Below are 16,356 nucleotides of genomic sequence, written 5' to 3'. Positions count from 1 at the left end.
GTTAAAATGAATCAGCAGAGAAAGCGCGCGGGCGGCTGACGAGAACCAGAGAAGTGAGCGGGCGCCGAGAGTGTATGCAAATGAGGTGTGTAGTAGGAGCAGGCGCTGTGCATGCTGGGCTGTGATCATGGTGGTGTACGGACAGGAAGGAGGCTGGGAAGCTGCCGGGAGCCACAGATCTCCGTAGGTCTGCTGGAGGACACCACCTGGGATGGCAGCTCGGTGGCGGTGAGGAGGCGGAGGACGAGGTCACCTGGGAGGAGGAGACGCTGCCACATATAAGCCGGAGCAGAGAGCCGCCTGCTTCTCAGCCTCCCTCCCGCCTCAGCACTTTGGATCACACAGGTCCCCGGAGCGCTGACGATCCTGCCCGCTGCTGCGTTGGAGCTTCTCAGGGAAGCCACCAGGAAGGAGAGGACAGTTGCCTGGAAACCCTGGGAGATGGTGACATATGAAGTGTGTTGGAAGGACCATGGTTGAGAGGACCAGCAAATTCTTGCTGATCTTGGCTGGCTCAGTCTTCTTCATGCTGATCTTGTACCAGTATGTGGGGCCAGGGATTAATTTGGGACCTCCAAGCAGATACTACCAGGAGGACATGGACCTTTTCCCTACCCCAGATCCTCACTATGTTAAGAAGTACTTTTTCCCAGTGAGGGATCTGGATCGCTCCTTGACCTTTGATATGAAAGGGGACGATGTGATTGTCTTTCTGCACATCCAGAAGACCGGGGGCACCACTTTTGGGCGACACCTGGTGCAGAACGTCAGGTTGGAGGTGCCCTGTGACTGTAGACCTGGCCAGAAGAAGTGTACCTGCTACAGACCCAACAGGAAGGAGACCTGGTTATTTTCCCGTTTCTCCACTGGTTGGAGCTGTGGACTGCATGCGGACTGGACGGAGCTCACCAACTGCGTGCCAGGGGTACTGGACAAAAAGGAGACCTCTATGAAGAACATAAGGTGGGTACATCGCTAGGCACTCAGGGCTTCTTGTGTTTCGGGCTCTGACGACCTATGGAACTGGAAGTTCTAGCAAGATAACCTACAACGCAGGGCAATCATTCATTGACAGAATATCAACTTGACTTCTTCTGATCTGTTTAGGCCAAAATATAGTGAGACCCCTGCTTTGAGAAGACCACCCTTTCAGCCAAACCGTATTTTTGCAACAGATCTTCAGTTCTCCCATATATTCTGCCCTCTTGGCGCTTTTTTTGAGAAGAGCACCTCCTTAGTAGAATACTTTTTAACGCATTTAGATCTTCTTCCTACATTACTTTAGAGGTGGTCATTTTTTTCGTCCATAGAACGGGGGTGCCCAATCCCCGTCTTGCAGGTTTTGTGAGTAGTAAGTTGTCTATGTGCAGCAACCTCCCCACTCACAGTGGCCGTGAGACTGAGACCAATGGCACCGTTTCTTGAGATTACTGGGTCCCTCACCTATGTAATATTATTGTCTATCCTGTGGATATGCCGTAAATATCTAAGGTGGTTCGATGTCATAGGTAGCTTCTTTTTGGAAATCTTGACTTCTTGGTAGTGTAGACCAAACACGTGAATGAGATGGTTCACGTGTCAAATTGATGTCTATGGAGATGATCTTGGTTTGTTGTACCACAACGACAATACCCGTGTCTCGCACTGTGTCCCTCTCCCCAGTAGTAGACCTATGATGGTCCTACAACATCCACTTTTTAACCCTTTATTTTCACAAAACCTCCCAACAACCATTCTAGAAAATCCAAGACAACATCTGAGAACAGTAAGGTTACCCAAGAGCCACCACGGGCCCCCGATGAGACATCTCCTTATGTACGAACGTCTTTATTCCTATGACGTTACTCTTGGATCGCCCTAGGCCAGATCTCTTAGATATAATGAATTACTCCGGTTATTACGACTGAGATCATGACCATTGTTTAGTTGAATAATAACACATGACCCTGAAGGTCTCGGCTGATGTTTTCTGCTCTGTCAACTTCTTCACAATGTGCAAATTCCTTACCTTGAAATATTTCTGTTATGTGCATCAGAAAAACTCCAGGCTTCAGCTCGGCTCCTCGGCTAAGGTATTCCTACGGCCCCTTGGAGGTCACAAGAAAATGACCCTTCCTTCCTTGCCTTCTCCTGGCTTTGAACGTTCTATGGAAACAATGTTGGACCCTATGTGCTGAATCTATAGGCGCCAGCAAATCCCTTTTTCCCTACACGATTGCAGCCTAGAACTAATTGTCCTCTGTGTCTTTTACGGGGTTAAACTATCCTCTGCGGTTTTATGCAGCATTAGATAATTGGATAAGTATATTTTACAGAGGTTATTCATTCAGGCATATCTGGGACAAAGTGTCTTCCAGATATGGAGCGTTCATTGATTTCTATAGAATGTTCTTTGCTGATGAAAGGTAGAAAGGAAAAAACTTATTAAAGCAAAAGCTTTTAAAGTAGGAGGCCATAAATCACGGAGGGAGAGCCTCTAATGAGAAGTGGGGGAGGGGCGGTCATGGAGTGGTAGGGCTTGGGCCGAAATTTGGCATAGTCTTAAAATGGAGTTATAAGATTGTTGTGGCAAATTTTTATGTCCATAAAATGCTTCCGAATAGTAAAGGGGCCCATGCTCAGTTTTGTAACCCATAGTCTCGTCCCAGTGTACGTATAAATAAATGGGTCCATGTGCTATGTTCCAAAAAACTGTTGGCACATGGGTAAAATAATCTGGTTGTCTGCATGGAGCCGGAGATCTTGAATTGGTCCATGTTGCAGCACCCAAGCCACAAACTTAGAATGGGATACAAGGCTAAACCAGCCCCGTGGCACCCTCATTCTAAGTATCGGTGGGGTCCCAGTCCTCGGATGCAAGTGATATCGTATCCTAGTAGTGGTGTGCTGTAAAGATGTCAGATGGCAGGGTTTTTTTTGACTGTATACGGGGGATATAGCTAGATATATTTTGTTATAGTCAGAAGAGGACCAATAAATGTATACCTGTATAAATGTATAGTGTCGCAGGCTGAAGGTTATGGGATTCTTTGGAGCGTAAAGCGAGTATAACACTGTCGGACGGGTGATAGGATATTCTTTATGGTGGAGTTTCTCATAAAAGGTTATGGATATGTTACAGGATACAATTGTATAGATTTTCTTTTCCTTTTGTACAAACGTATCCTGCTATATGGGTGGGGCGGATGTGAACAGAATCTTACCTGTATCATCATGTGACCTTCAGGAGGAGATATGTATTATACCGTATATAGTCTTCTATTACTATTATATTGATCTTTAGCTATAGACTTTAAAGCTCTTGCCCTAGGGGATAGAGTGACGCTCGCATGTCAGAAAAGTTTAGCAAGGGCTGGGATCCCCACCCGACCCCGTAATAACTTGTTCTTGCTGCTAGAAGATCTGTCATTAAAATACCCTTTAATACCTGTCTAATACGGATGTATTATATTGGGATATAGGGTTGTGGTTGATTATATAATCTATGTATCTATATATAATTACATATATTGTCCCCTGTCTAAGCCTATTGCATGCCAAGGAGAGACTCGGCACCAGGGTTGTTTGTAGCTGCTCCTCTTACCCGAGTTAATAGGGTAATTGGGGCTGACGACTATTGTCTGACAATCCTCCAGCCACGGGTAACGTTTACATCTGGCCCTGAACAAAGCTAATAAATACTGTATATAACGGATCAGAGAAGGATCTACTAGACCCTAGACCGAAGGAATCCTAGGTCCAGGTGATTCTACACCGAAGGGCTCCTACGTCCAGGTGATTCTAGACTGAAGGACTCCTAGGTCCGGGTGATTCTAGACTGAAGGACTCCTAGGTCCGGGTGATTCTAGACTGAAGGACTCCTAGGTCCGGGTGATTCTAGACTGAAGGACTCCTAGGTCCGGGTGATTCTAGACTGAAGGACTCCTAGGTCCGGGTGATTCTAGACCGAAGGACTCCTAGGTCCGGGTGATTCTAGACCGAAGGACTCCTAGGTCCGGGTGATTCTAGACCGAAGGACTCCTAGGTCCGGGTGATTCTAGACCGAAGGACTCCTAGGTCCGGGTGATTCTAGACCGAAGGACTCCTAGGTCCGGGTGATTCTAGACTGAAGGACTCCTAGGTCCGGGTGATTCTAGAATGAAGGACTCCTAGGTCCGGGTGATTCTGGACTGAAGGACTCCTAGGTTTAGGTGTTTCTATGACTTTCCATGTGGCGCTACGCCCTGGAGCCTTGTGTTGGAGGTTGGAGGTCTGAGCTGCCTCTCCCATTCACTTGTAAATTGTAATTAATTCAAATGGAAAACTTCGCCTAATTAAAAGCTAACGATAAACAAACTCCATGTCTGCTGAGCCTTATCACCTCCAATGGAGGAATGTTTAGGTTTCAAAGAGAGAAATGCAAAATTTAGACCCCCCTCCAACTTCTCTATAGACAAGTAAAGGGATTTGTTTTTTTTTGTGTACAGACATGTTTAACCACTTCTTGGCTACCTTGCTAGATAGTTGATGTTTCCCCATACTTTGATGGATTCTCATCTCCGTTGACAGAGTAACCACTTTTTTTTTTCTCCTGATGCAAAAGTTGGACAATGTTTTTGTTAATGCAGCCATGTAAAGTGTTGATCGGTCAGTGTCAGATGGCTGCAATAAAGCCAGATATTACAGTCTGAGTTCTTGCTGCAATATTTGGCCTTGGAGATTCTACAGAATCTAATTTAGACCTTTTTATGGTGGTCTCCGTCCTTTTTCCACCGATGTCTGCATAAGCCTATTAAAATCCATTGGTGCACATGCAGTCCATATCTTAAACCGACATCTCCAAATTTATTTATTTTTTTCCTGTAGATTGTGAGCCCCATATAGGGATCACAATGTGCGTTTTTTTTTCCAATCAGTATGTCTTTGTAGTATGGAAGGAAATCCATGCAAACACGAGGAGAACATACAAACTCCTTGCAGATGTTGTGCTTGGCGGGATTTGAACCCACGACTCCAGCGCTGCAGTGCTAACCACTGAGCCACCATGTTGCCCCGAGACATCTCCAAACTTGGATGTGTGAATAAGGCCATATTAAGATGTCAGTTTTTGATATACATGTGCTGTCCCTGTTTAGCATAGGCACCAGGTGGATCCGTTTTTTATTTCTATTCAGTGGACATTTTATTCAGTTTATTAACTCTATTTTGGGGCGGTTTGCGCATGTTTCACCCGTATGTTGAACCGACATGGCAAAAAATAACAGGCCTGTGCGCTATCTTCGGAAATCCGCGACAGGACATGTCTATAAAAAAGTAGACTTGTGAATGAGGCCTTGGGTTGGCATTATAGATACCAGTGACTTGAATAGGGGCACTGAATTCCCCAAATTTTACTGCCTGGGGCTGAATATAATAACTGAATTTTGCAATAAGTGTATTTTTTCAGTGAACTGGCTAATTCCCAATCCACTTCTCCTCTGGCCGGTGTCCAGCCTGATGTGTTGTGCATTGTGTGTCGAGCAGTCGGTGTGCACATACATATTGCACAGCAGGGCTCCGCTGCGGAGGAAATCTGCAGCAAGCCCTTGGTCGGGCTGATGTATATAGCAGGATGAGAGCCGTCCCCAGTGCTGATTCATTAGCCGGGCTGTAATAACAGAATAAGCGTCTGTCCCTGGAGGATGCAGCACAAAACTGCAAGCATGAAATAGCAGCTTTCTCCAGAGCGGGGAAGGCTAAATATATTACGCCGAAAGAGATCAGCGAGGTATCTGTGAGCGGCAGATAAGTTCCTGCCTACCTCTAATAGTACTGACAAAAGGCCCGTTTATCCCCAGTGATTATTGGTCCTGGGCTAACGATAACGAGCATCGCTTATTATGCTAATGAGATAAGGATGTCGTTTATATTCTGGACCAGCTGCCGCCAGTATGATGCCGCTTGGTTCACATGTTGGCAGTCGCTCTTTGTAGCCGGGCCTTTATCTTTTAATAATCATTTTTATTTCATTGCAAAGTTCTATAAAATACATGTAGGGGTAGGTTACAGGTCAAAAACATGTAGTCGGGGGGTTAGGACCACTGCTGAAATAGGATAGTCCCCTCTATTGGGTGGAAGATAATGGGATATGTCAAAATGTACTATATATGGGGGAACTTTGACCTCTGATGATGGAAATTTCCAAAACGGCGCGGTCTATTAAAGCTGCATTGAAGCGTCACTATGCCTAAAGCCACCGTGCGGCGTCCGATAGGACAACAAATTCACCTAGAGAATGATAATGGCTTTAAAAATGGAACCGTATGATGTCATTCTATAATGTCTATACTTGAAAGTCCAACCTATTCAGAAAAGTTAACAAAGTTTGAGCAGTTATCGCTTCCCTTCATTTTACTCGGCTGAATATGTTATGAATGGGGAGAGGGGAGAAAGCTGCGTCTAGACCCAGGTGAGGGGAAGAGTCTGCAGACCTTCATACATATTTGATGTTTGGCTACTTCCACCTATATCTCCAGTTTTGTCCAATGTCTATCTTTAGTGCTAGTTTGAGTAAAAAAAATTTAAGGGATCTGGGGAGGGAGAAAAGTCTGTCCATTGGCCATACTGATACAATGGCTATGAGCCATGGCCAGTAATAGGGCAAATGAGATTAGTTTTCTGAAATCCCAGAAACCCCTTTAACTTAGGAATGTTTATTGTTGGCTTCTGGCTATCCCATGTGGTTGGAATTCCTCTTTAAGCATTTCCTCCATTTTGATGAAATGTTAAAAAATCTCCAGTCATTTGGAAAACTTTTCCTGAAACTACCTGTGTTTTTCCTTCTCGTTCTTCAGTGAGTTTTCTTACCTATCCTGAGCTGTAAAGACAGGACTGTACATTCAGATTTGTGCGGCGAGGGGTTACCGTATTGTTTTCAGTTCATTCATCATCCGTAGATTGCTGGCGTTGGTCCCAGTAAGCTACTATGTGAGTACCACGTAAATTCCGACTACAGCTACCATAAACTGGCAGCTTTGTACAGACGTCTATGACTCTCCAACATCATTGAGCAATATATATACCAGGACTAGCTCTGACAGGAATTAAGAGGCTGCTAGACATCATTTTACCCACTTTAATGGCGTAATAAAAGCGGAGGGTTTCCAAAGGAATTCGCTATAGAAATGGAATTATTGTACCGGTATCAGAAGTTCTAGTTTTGTCTTGTATGTGGGAGTAGATGGGCAAGTGTCTCGCCGACACCCGAGAGTCTTGACAACCTGATTGTAAACCGACCATAGCATTGAGTAATGGTTGACCACTTCTTGACTACCAATATACTGTATATTGGATTTTACTTGGTGGCCAGTATTTAATATTAGCCCATATGTAGGATTTAATATTTGTTTTACTGGAGGAAAAAAGAATGGGTTTTCCAGGAATTGACCAAGCTTTACCAAATATGGCTGCCATGTTGACCACCACATGAGTTGCTACTTTTTCCCATTATTTATTTATTATGCTTACTTATATAGCGCCATCATATTCCGCAGAACTTTACAGATCTCGTCAGTCACTGTCCCATATAGGGCTCACAATCTACATTCCCTATCAGTATGTCTTTGGTGTGTGGGAGGAAACCCACGCAAACATGGAGTGGGGAGAACATACAAACTCCTTGCAGATGTTGCCCTTGGCAGGATTTGAACCTAGGACTCCAGCGCTGCAAGGCTGCAGTGCTAACCACTGAGCCACCCTGCTGCCCATATTTTTGGATTTCCAATATGACTGTGGTAAAGGCTAGGGCTACATGGCGACTTGTCACATACAGTGGTGTCACCTCGCGACGTACGACAATCACAAATTGCATGAGACTTTTCCACCTTTAGACTTCAATGGAAGTTGCATGTGTCTGAGAATTGTATACGACATGTCTACAGCTTTAAAAAAGTTGCATGAAAATGAGTCATGGACAAGTCGCATGATAGTTTTATTGGCGTGAGGGCTGGTTCACACCTGCGCCCCGGTCTCCGCTTCAGCCAATCTGGCCGGTTTCTGTTTTCTGCCCTGTGACACCTGTGTGTGTCTTCTGCCTGTCCGCAACGAAACTTGTTTTTTTTTCTGGACACAAAGTCCTGCATGTCCGACTTTGTGTCAGGTTAAAAAAAAAATGGTTTGGCTGCAGAGAGGCAGAAGACGTTCACGGGCAGTCACTTTGCAAACCCATTCTAGCAAATGGGTTTGAAAACTGACCGCCGGGTTTCTGGTCCCTTGTCCAGTTTCTCGGGCAGAAGACGGAAACCCGCCGGAAGCCGGATTGGCTGAAGCGGAGACCGGGCGCAGGTGTGAACCCACCCTGACTTGTGTAGCCGTAGCCTAACTGAAGAAGCCGTAATGGCGACCCTAATTTTTGTCCTGCAGCTTTTCTAGAAAGTAATAGGACTAAAAAAAAAAAATACTTTCTAATTTTTGAAAAATTATTCTGGGTAAAAATTCTAACTGGTCTGTAGAAGGTAAAATGCATATTTCATATAAAACCGACACTCTGTATGTATAATGACACCGGTTGACAGCTGGAGCACACGCGTAACAATCCTGTTAATAAAGCGACATTGTGCGCCGTCTACAAAATTAACATTTCAAAGAGAAAATCCAGAATTGCAAAAACTTTTCAAGGGAAAGTCTGGTGATTATTCTGGTCTGGTGAAGACGGCTGCTAAAATCCTACAAGGTTCACGACTAGACCTTGCCATTTATTTACCGTAGAGGAGAAGCCACATTATGTCCCATTAAGCGATGTAATCATCATTTGCGACCGATCGTATTTTCGTGTTTTTTGGGATTGCAATTGTACTCTTTATCCGCGGTCTGTTGACTCGGCCTCCCTATAGTGCCGCCTTCATTATGTGCAGAATTGTTCTTTGTCTGTGATTACCGCGATACCACCTCACAGCGTGCCGGTCGTTGTGAGCTCATCTATTGTAAACTCCTAATGGATTGTTTACATTTACATACAAGAGCCACCTAGCGTGTGCGTCGTTTTGAGATGGCGCTCTCCTTCTCTCTCTGTTAGTACTCCACTACAATACAATTCCATTTATTTTGTTTCCACTTGTCGACTCGCCTGCCTATATGCGCGTCATGTAAATGTCAAGACTCGTAAGAATTGTGTAATCTCCATTCAGTCGTTGACACTTTAATGTCAGGCTACGCCTACCCCGTGCGTTTCCCCCCCCTCGCCTTTTCAGCTGACTTTATTATTCCTTATTATGATTGATTTACTGCATTTTCTTCTCTGTACAAATAAGAATTGTAGGTTTGTGGGGTTTTTGTGTTTTTACATTGTTTCTTTTAACTGGTTTTAGATGATCTGTTCATAGGTTTTCCCGTTGCTATGATTTCTATAGTATCCTGGTAGGCTGTTAGAAAACACGTTTTTTTATACTGGGCGACTTCCCTCATAAATCAAGGCTTAAAGCAGCAAATGCCAGACACATATCTATAAGTGTGGTTGAATCCGCTGTGACCTCCTGCAGCGGGCCGACACATGGGGTCTTGCACTAGGTTCACGATACCAATGGCTCTTTATTGTAGAGCAATGGAGAGGCAAAACGCTAAAATAGCATTAACCTCAGTGGACCCCATTGGGGTCTGTTGGGTGTCCATCATTTTTAAAACTGAAAACAGCGCAGAAAAGTCCTCCATGCAGGACTTTTGCTCTACCGATTTTCGGCAAACACTGCGACAGTCTCCAACCTGCCGCAGTTGTGAATGCAGCCTTTACCTTAAAGAGGACCTTTCATTATCTCCACCAACTTGAGTTCATTTCATCCTGTGAGAGGCGCCTCTCCACTGCATTTTTCTCCTTATTTTGTGTCGTCCCCCCCCACACACACACACACCGTTCCTGGGCAATTGGTACAGTTAGTTTTGGTATCTGATAAGCCAACCAGACTCTCTAATGTCAGGAGGACGGTGTCAGGCAGGAACAGGCTAGGGGTGTGAATTTGAGCTCTGACATTGGCTGCCTCTGTTTGGAGTTTAGCCACTCCCCTTTGCCTCCTCCTGCCTGACGCCACCCACTTGACATTAGAGAATCTAGTTAGCATATCGGACATCAAAACTAACTGCTCGGGAAAAGGTGGTGAAAGGTCCCCCTTAAAGAATATTCTCTTTCCGAATTGTAAATATATTGCCCTCTATCATCTGGGTTCCCCTACATATAGCGTAAGGTTACAGTGTGATAGACTTCTCATGGCAACATTAATTTCAATGTTGGTGAATGGAGGCTATTCACATGATCATGTTGTCACGGATTGTCAAAATATAGGTCATGTCCCATTTTTGTCGGTGTACGGTTTGCACTTCTTTTGTGAGAATCCAGCTTCACTCTGCCGCAAGAATAAGAACCAAGTTTATGAATTACTGCATTTTTTTTTTTTTTTTTTTTTTTTTAAATTATTTTGCGAAGCCACAAGGCCATAAAAATCCTAAATAAGAATGTGATACTTGGTAAAACTGCAGGCAAAGGTTCAGCCATCTTTGCATTCGGGTCCTAACCTCAGATCGTTTCCATCATGGATTTTGCAAATCCGTGACACGTGACCATGTTGCGTGTGGATTTTGCTGCACATTTCACTGTGTGACTGAAATGACCAGTTCAGACAGATTGAAATTTACCACATTGTCACAAAGAATTGAGGACTTGTCTCCGCGTCTCGTAGACGTGACCGATTACACTCACAGTCATGGTGATTAAACCGTAATTGTGCGAGGAATATACACGTACCCTGTTTGCATATTGTGTCCATTGTACCATGTATGACAGGAACCAATGGCCAGGAACTAATGCCTTTATGTCCTGACCACAAAATTGTTACCATTTCCATGGAACGTTCATATTAGTTTTTGAGTGACTGGTTTTCTGCTTATTACGCACCACAGGCCGGATGTTAATATGGCTGCTCCCTTAGGACACCAGTAAAGGTCTATGATCACTACCTACAGCAGAGGAGCTTCTCTGGGGATCCCTTTTGCGTGAGAAAAGCACCAAAAACAAATGTTTTGCTCCAGACGTGAACACCTGAGTACACCAAATAATAGTAATTGAGTTGATAATGAATCCTACTCCACTCGAGGGTGCTTAATCACATAATGGCGTAATGTGCCGCGCAGAGAGCACAATGCGAGCGGAACAATCCATGGCCTCAATTTGGGGATAATTTGGGATTCAGCTGTTGCTTTCGAACAAGATATTTGGTAGATGCGTCTACATTGTCTGATCTGTAGCTATTGAATTTTTTTGACTTTTTAATGTCGCTTCATAGGTTGAAACAAATCTCTTCATAATGTACCATTTTTGATGGTATGATGTCCTGTGTAAATTAAGGTAAAATTGCAGAAATTTAGTATTGATTAAAAAATTGCTTGCAGCCATTATGGTGGACAGGTGAAGCTTCCTCAATATTGTCGTGTTACTGGATGATGTTACATTGCCGGTGATCCTTAGGGTAAGCTCACACAGGGTTTTTTGGACCGGAACCTGAGGCGGAGGCCACCTCAGGTTCTGGTCCAAAATACAGGTAGCTGTGACTGGATGCTGGTGCAGTGCACTCCACTCCGGATTAGGCCCAAATGAATGGGCCTAGTGGGCAAGGAGTGTCTTCAGGCAGATGTCGCGAGGCGAATCCTCCTGAAAGAATGAGCATCTCGCTTCTTTTTATTCGGGGCATCTCGCTTCGGTTTATTCCGGCTCCCTGAGAAAAGAACTGACCGGTTCCCATTGATTTCAGTGGTAGCCGTCTTTTTGGTCAGGATTTTGAGGCGGATACGGCTGACCAGAAAAACCCCTTGTGAACTTACCCTTAAAGGGATGTTCCAGGACACTGATACCGATGTCCTAGTCTTAGGATCGGTCATCACTATTCGATCCATGGCAGATCCAGTCTGTACGTTGCCAACAATGAAATAGAACTGAGCTGCAAACAAGCCATGTGACTACTGGGAGTGGAAGAGGTGTATACCCATGCCACAGCGACTGCAAACAGCTGATCAATAGTTGTCAGTTGTCAGTGAAGGATCTCCATTGACCTGATATTGATGACAGATGTCCTGGGAAAACCTTTTAAGACTCGGCCTCCTTCTCTGACTCCTTCATAAATGGCGGACTGCCATGGTCAGACAGAAGCAGAAAAGATCCTCTATAAAAGTCCTATAAAAGTAAATATGCGACAAACTATACCTCAAATTAATTCTACAATAACGATAATTGTAGAATATAATTACGGTAAAAATGTTTTTGATTTTGATTTCTCAGTAACTCCCCCCCCCCCCCCAACTCTGACTACGACTACATCTCCACAGTCCTGCTTTTAACTGGTATCTTCCAATGTAATGGGTAGTTCTGTCCGCTCTATTATATTCTCCCAAAATAGTTTATTGAATGATTGTAACATGATCGATTGTTACTAGCTATAACCTTGAGGTCTTTGCTGACCAGCGCCCGCACAATAGCTCAGCTGACTTGAAGCTTAGAAATGTATGTGAATGAGGATCGTGTATGTTCAAGTGCACTAAACATGGAAATCCACAATCCAGCACATTACTCATATCCATGTACATTGCACTTGAGTTTATACAATCCAGCACCAGATTACTCAGACCGGTGCACCGCGTGATATTTATTGCCACTTGTAACTCTGATTCATACTCCTTGACATCCGGCTGCCTTAGAAGTGCATTGATTTTGCATATAAGAAAGTGAAGTGTCGCAACACATGGTGTACATTTGCATTGTCTCCTGCTGTAGCTAGTAGAGGGACGTTTAGCAATTACCGGCACGGCCTATAGACAGCGCTATCCTGTTTTTACACCATTGCTAGCCCTTATTATAGGGCGAATTCGGTGTTAGTCTTGATGGGAGATTTACTGATCTGAATGCTCTACTTTTATAAAGAGATTTAGATATTTTGGAGCAAACTTTCTAAATACTGTTGAAGTTTACTGGGTTTTCTGGCCCCAAATTGAATTTATTAATCTACGTCAATATTTAGATTCTGTTATCAAATGTCTTGGACGTTTCTCTCTGGGAATCTGCCGAATCATCGCTGTCATTGTGCGTTGTCCTCCCATAAACAAGCTACTTCATGTTCAGGGACACTCGGTGCTGCCAAAATTCCCAATGACTACGGTAACTTTAGGTAGATATTTAGAGCGTGTACTACGTGTGTTGTCTTTATTGATATGTACGAGTGTATTATCTGGACGCCAATCTAATTCTATGTCCCCGTTCCATTAATCCCAACTACCATCATGGCAGATTTGGAGGCTATATGATGTAATTTCATGCCTGGCTATTACTATGTATTGTTTGACATGCAGTAGATTATCATTGGCTCTATTATTAATCTTATACGAGGCAGACTGGATTATCTGATTTCGTAATGGTGCATTTTCTTGGCGTAGACATCCTGGATAGTGTGTGTATTTCCTAAACAGTAACTTGTCCTTGATGGAATAAATACAAGGACATCAGATTAGTTAATATGAAGCCGACGTGGAATGTAATGGGTAGGGCTACACTTTACCACTGTGTTGCTGAGAATTTATGGGCGCCTGGGATTGCTTAATAACATTTGAGAGTAGTTTAAAAAAAAAAACTGCAAAAAAACATTTGCTTTAAAAAAAAAAAAAAAAAAAAAAAAAAAAAAGGGCAATTTCATCAGGTCTTCTCCATATATCGTTATAAAAAGATATTTTTATGGGGGGGGGGGGGGAGTAAAGTTAGTGACCCTGTTTGGGTGCTCCCTCTATTAGCCATAGCAGAGAGGTGCTGTAGATAGTGGCGGCCTCTTTTCAGGACACTTTTCTGCTGCAGCTGGTGGTTGTCACTGGGGGAAGGGGTTTGCCTGCTCTACCAGATGGGAATACCCTTATAATGATGGTTTTATACATTCTGTCTGTCATCTTGCCAAATAAAATAAAGTATATTAGCAGACTGTAGTACTAATAAAAATAAATAAATAAAAAAAATTATATATATATAATCTAATATATATATATATATATATATATATATATATATAGTGCATAGTACTTTCTCCTACTTTTACACTTTTTTAATGACATGTTTTTCTTCATTACCAACCTAATGCATACGTTTGCTTCCATTTTACGCCGCTGACAGATCCGCCACAAAAACTGAGTATCTTGGGGCAACACGGTGGCTCAGTGGTTAGCCTTGCAGCCCTGGAGTCCTGGGTTCGAATCCTGCCAGGAACAACATCTGCAAGGAGTTTGTATGTTCTCCCCATGTTTGTGTGGATTTCCTCTCATTCTACAAAGACATACTGAAAGGAAAAAAAATTATTTACGTTGTGATTCCTGTATGGGGCTCACAATCTACATAAAAAAAACCTCAGTATCTTAATGGGATTGTCCAAGATTTGGAACAACCGCTGAGGTTTGTGTAAAGGATTTGGTGAAGCGGGAAGAGAGACCCACCAAAAAATGTGTGAGGCACTCCTAACCTGAGACCTACACCCGCCAATACCCACATGTCCATCGTCCACCTGCCACCGAACGAGGTGACCCCAAGCACTATTGTACCCACAAACCATCCACCCACTTCACTCCACGACTGCCCCCACCCCCTCCCTCACCCCTAACTACTCTCTTTGCTTTGGCAATGCCAAATGTATATTCGGACGTGTCAATAAAGCTTTTTTTTAATTTGATTTGATTTGACCTCAGTGGTAAGGAGTCACTAATGTGAGTGATGTCATCGTTCCATCTCCAGTGATTGGTCATGTGATCCTTGCAGCCCTGGCATGTGACAATGGGATTGGATAGGCTTGGACAATGGAGCGCCAGGGTTAGGAGTATAATCTACATAAGAATTTGGCTGCCAAAGGTTACTCTAAATCCTGGACAATTCCATTTTCTTTTCGTATTCGCCCTAGATGCATCTTGGGGACATCCTCTATTGGGTATCTGAAGATACTGTAGCTCAAAAAATGTGTCTGCCAGTTTCTGCTGGTGGTCTATAATTTAAAAATAAAAATAAAATAAAAAATACTCGGGCCAGACTTTCTCCACTATTGTCTTAACTTCTTGGATTAGAAGTCTGTCCCACATCGCTTATTTCCTGCAGGTGGCTTCAGGATAATTTCTTGAAGCACGCATTGGCTCTGCATCTCCGTCCCATTAGGTCTCTGGTAACAATTGAATAGGATTTTTTTTTTTTTTTTCCTCTATTGATCATTAACCTTGTCTAAGATATGAGGCCAATTGTATACATATAGGTCTTGTAAATAATTCATCGTCTACCGTTATGGTCTATGATCCCTTTGTATAAGACATATGGGTTTATCTTCTCATCTTCATATAATTGCCTATGAATAATTCACAGCGTTCCTGTCATCGTTCATGGCAGAAGATTGTCATCTTGTCACCCAAAACTCTTGAGATGGTCCCAGGTCCTAACCTTCGTTGACTCTTGATCTACTGGTGTCTTGTGTTTTTGAGATCAAGTCAAAAATATTTGCGGTGCCGTCTCTTTTTGGACTTGCTATGAAGGTTTTTTTTCTCTTTATTGTGCCTAGAAAGTTGTGGAGTTATTTTATTTGTTTCTGTATTGTTATTACTATATCTAAAAAGATGGGAACTGTAAGTTTTTCGATCCGGTAGATCCTGATATACCTGGCAGAATTGTCTTGCTTTGGTTTTCTTGCAATATGCCTTGTCTTTCATCTCGAGATGAAGTAGTCAGGCTCACGCTATCATCTCCGCACAGCAGTTCTTGTCTTTTTGTTTAGGAGTCTAGGGGGTTCTCTTAACACCCCATTGTTTGATTCAATAATTTGCAATGCGTAACCGTCAGCATGGTTAATTCCATTTTTTTCAATACAATTTCCTTCGCTCCATCAAGGCTCCTGAGGTTGGACAGATGCAGCTTTACCAGCTGTGCAAGAAAACGTCAATTAGGATCATCTTGTTACGGGGTGTTTCTGGATCTCTATGCCATGGAAACTGGTTTATCACAGTGCTTACCAGATGGCTCCCGGTCTGCAGGGACGGCTCAGGAAGGGCTGCTAAGATTTCAACTCCCTTAGCATTACATTTCGCCCTCCTTAAGGGGAATTTAATGCACAGGACCTAACATGTCCTAAGACAAAGCCGTCCTGCCTAGGTCTCATTGAGCTATGAGCTCCTATATGATAGCTGTTAAGGGAAAAAAAGATGTAGTCACAACAAAGGAACCTGTTCAGATTTCACCCACTGTGGTATGGGAGCCTGCATGCACGGGTTATTGTACTCTGTGCTGCTCAGGTTCCAGATATTAAATATTAGTTCTGGCTCCTATAATAGGAACACTGGGTCTTGTATATTGTAATGGCG

General features: G+C 43.4%; 1 protein-coding gene across 1 annotated transcript in view; it reads left to right on the top strand.

Moving 5' to 3' along the window:
- The first annotated feature begins 97 nt into the window (after positions 1-97).
- The window catches only part of HS6ST1 (heparan sulfate 6-O-sulfotransferase 1), a 95,406-nt gene continuing 79,147 nt past the window's right edge, over positions 98-16,356 (top strand). The window contains exon 1 of the mRNA XM_075269077.1: positions 98-963. Within this exon, the coding sequence (XP_075125178.1) occupies positions 452-963 (512 nt within the window). The 5' untranslated portion in view covers positions 98-451. The remainder of the gene's footprint in view (positions 964-16,356) is intronic.

This window comes from Leptodactylus fuscus, chromosome 3, assembly GCF_031893055.1.
Source record: "Leptodactylus fuscus isolate aLepFus1 chromosome 3, aLepFus1.hap2, whole genome shotgun sequence".
NCBI lineage: Eukaryota > Metazoa > Chordata > Amphibia > Anura > Leptodactylidae > Leptodactylus > Leptodactylus fuscus.
The sequence above is the reverse complement of the archived record's forward strand: the minus strand, read 5'-3'. Positions and strand labels throughout refer to the sequence as shown.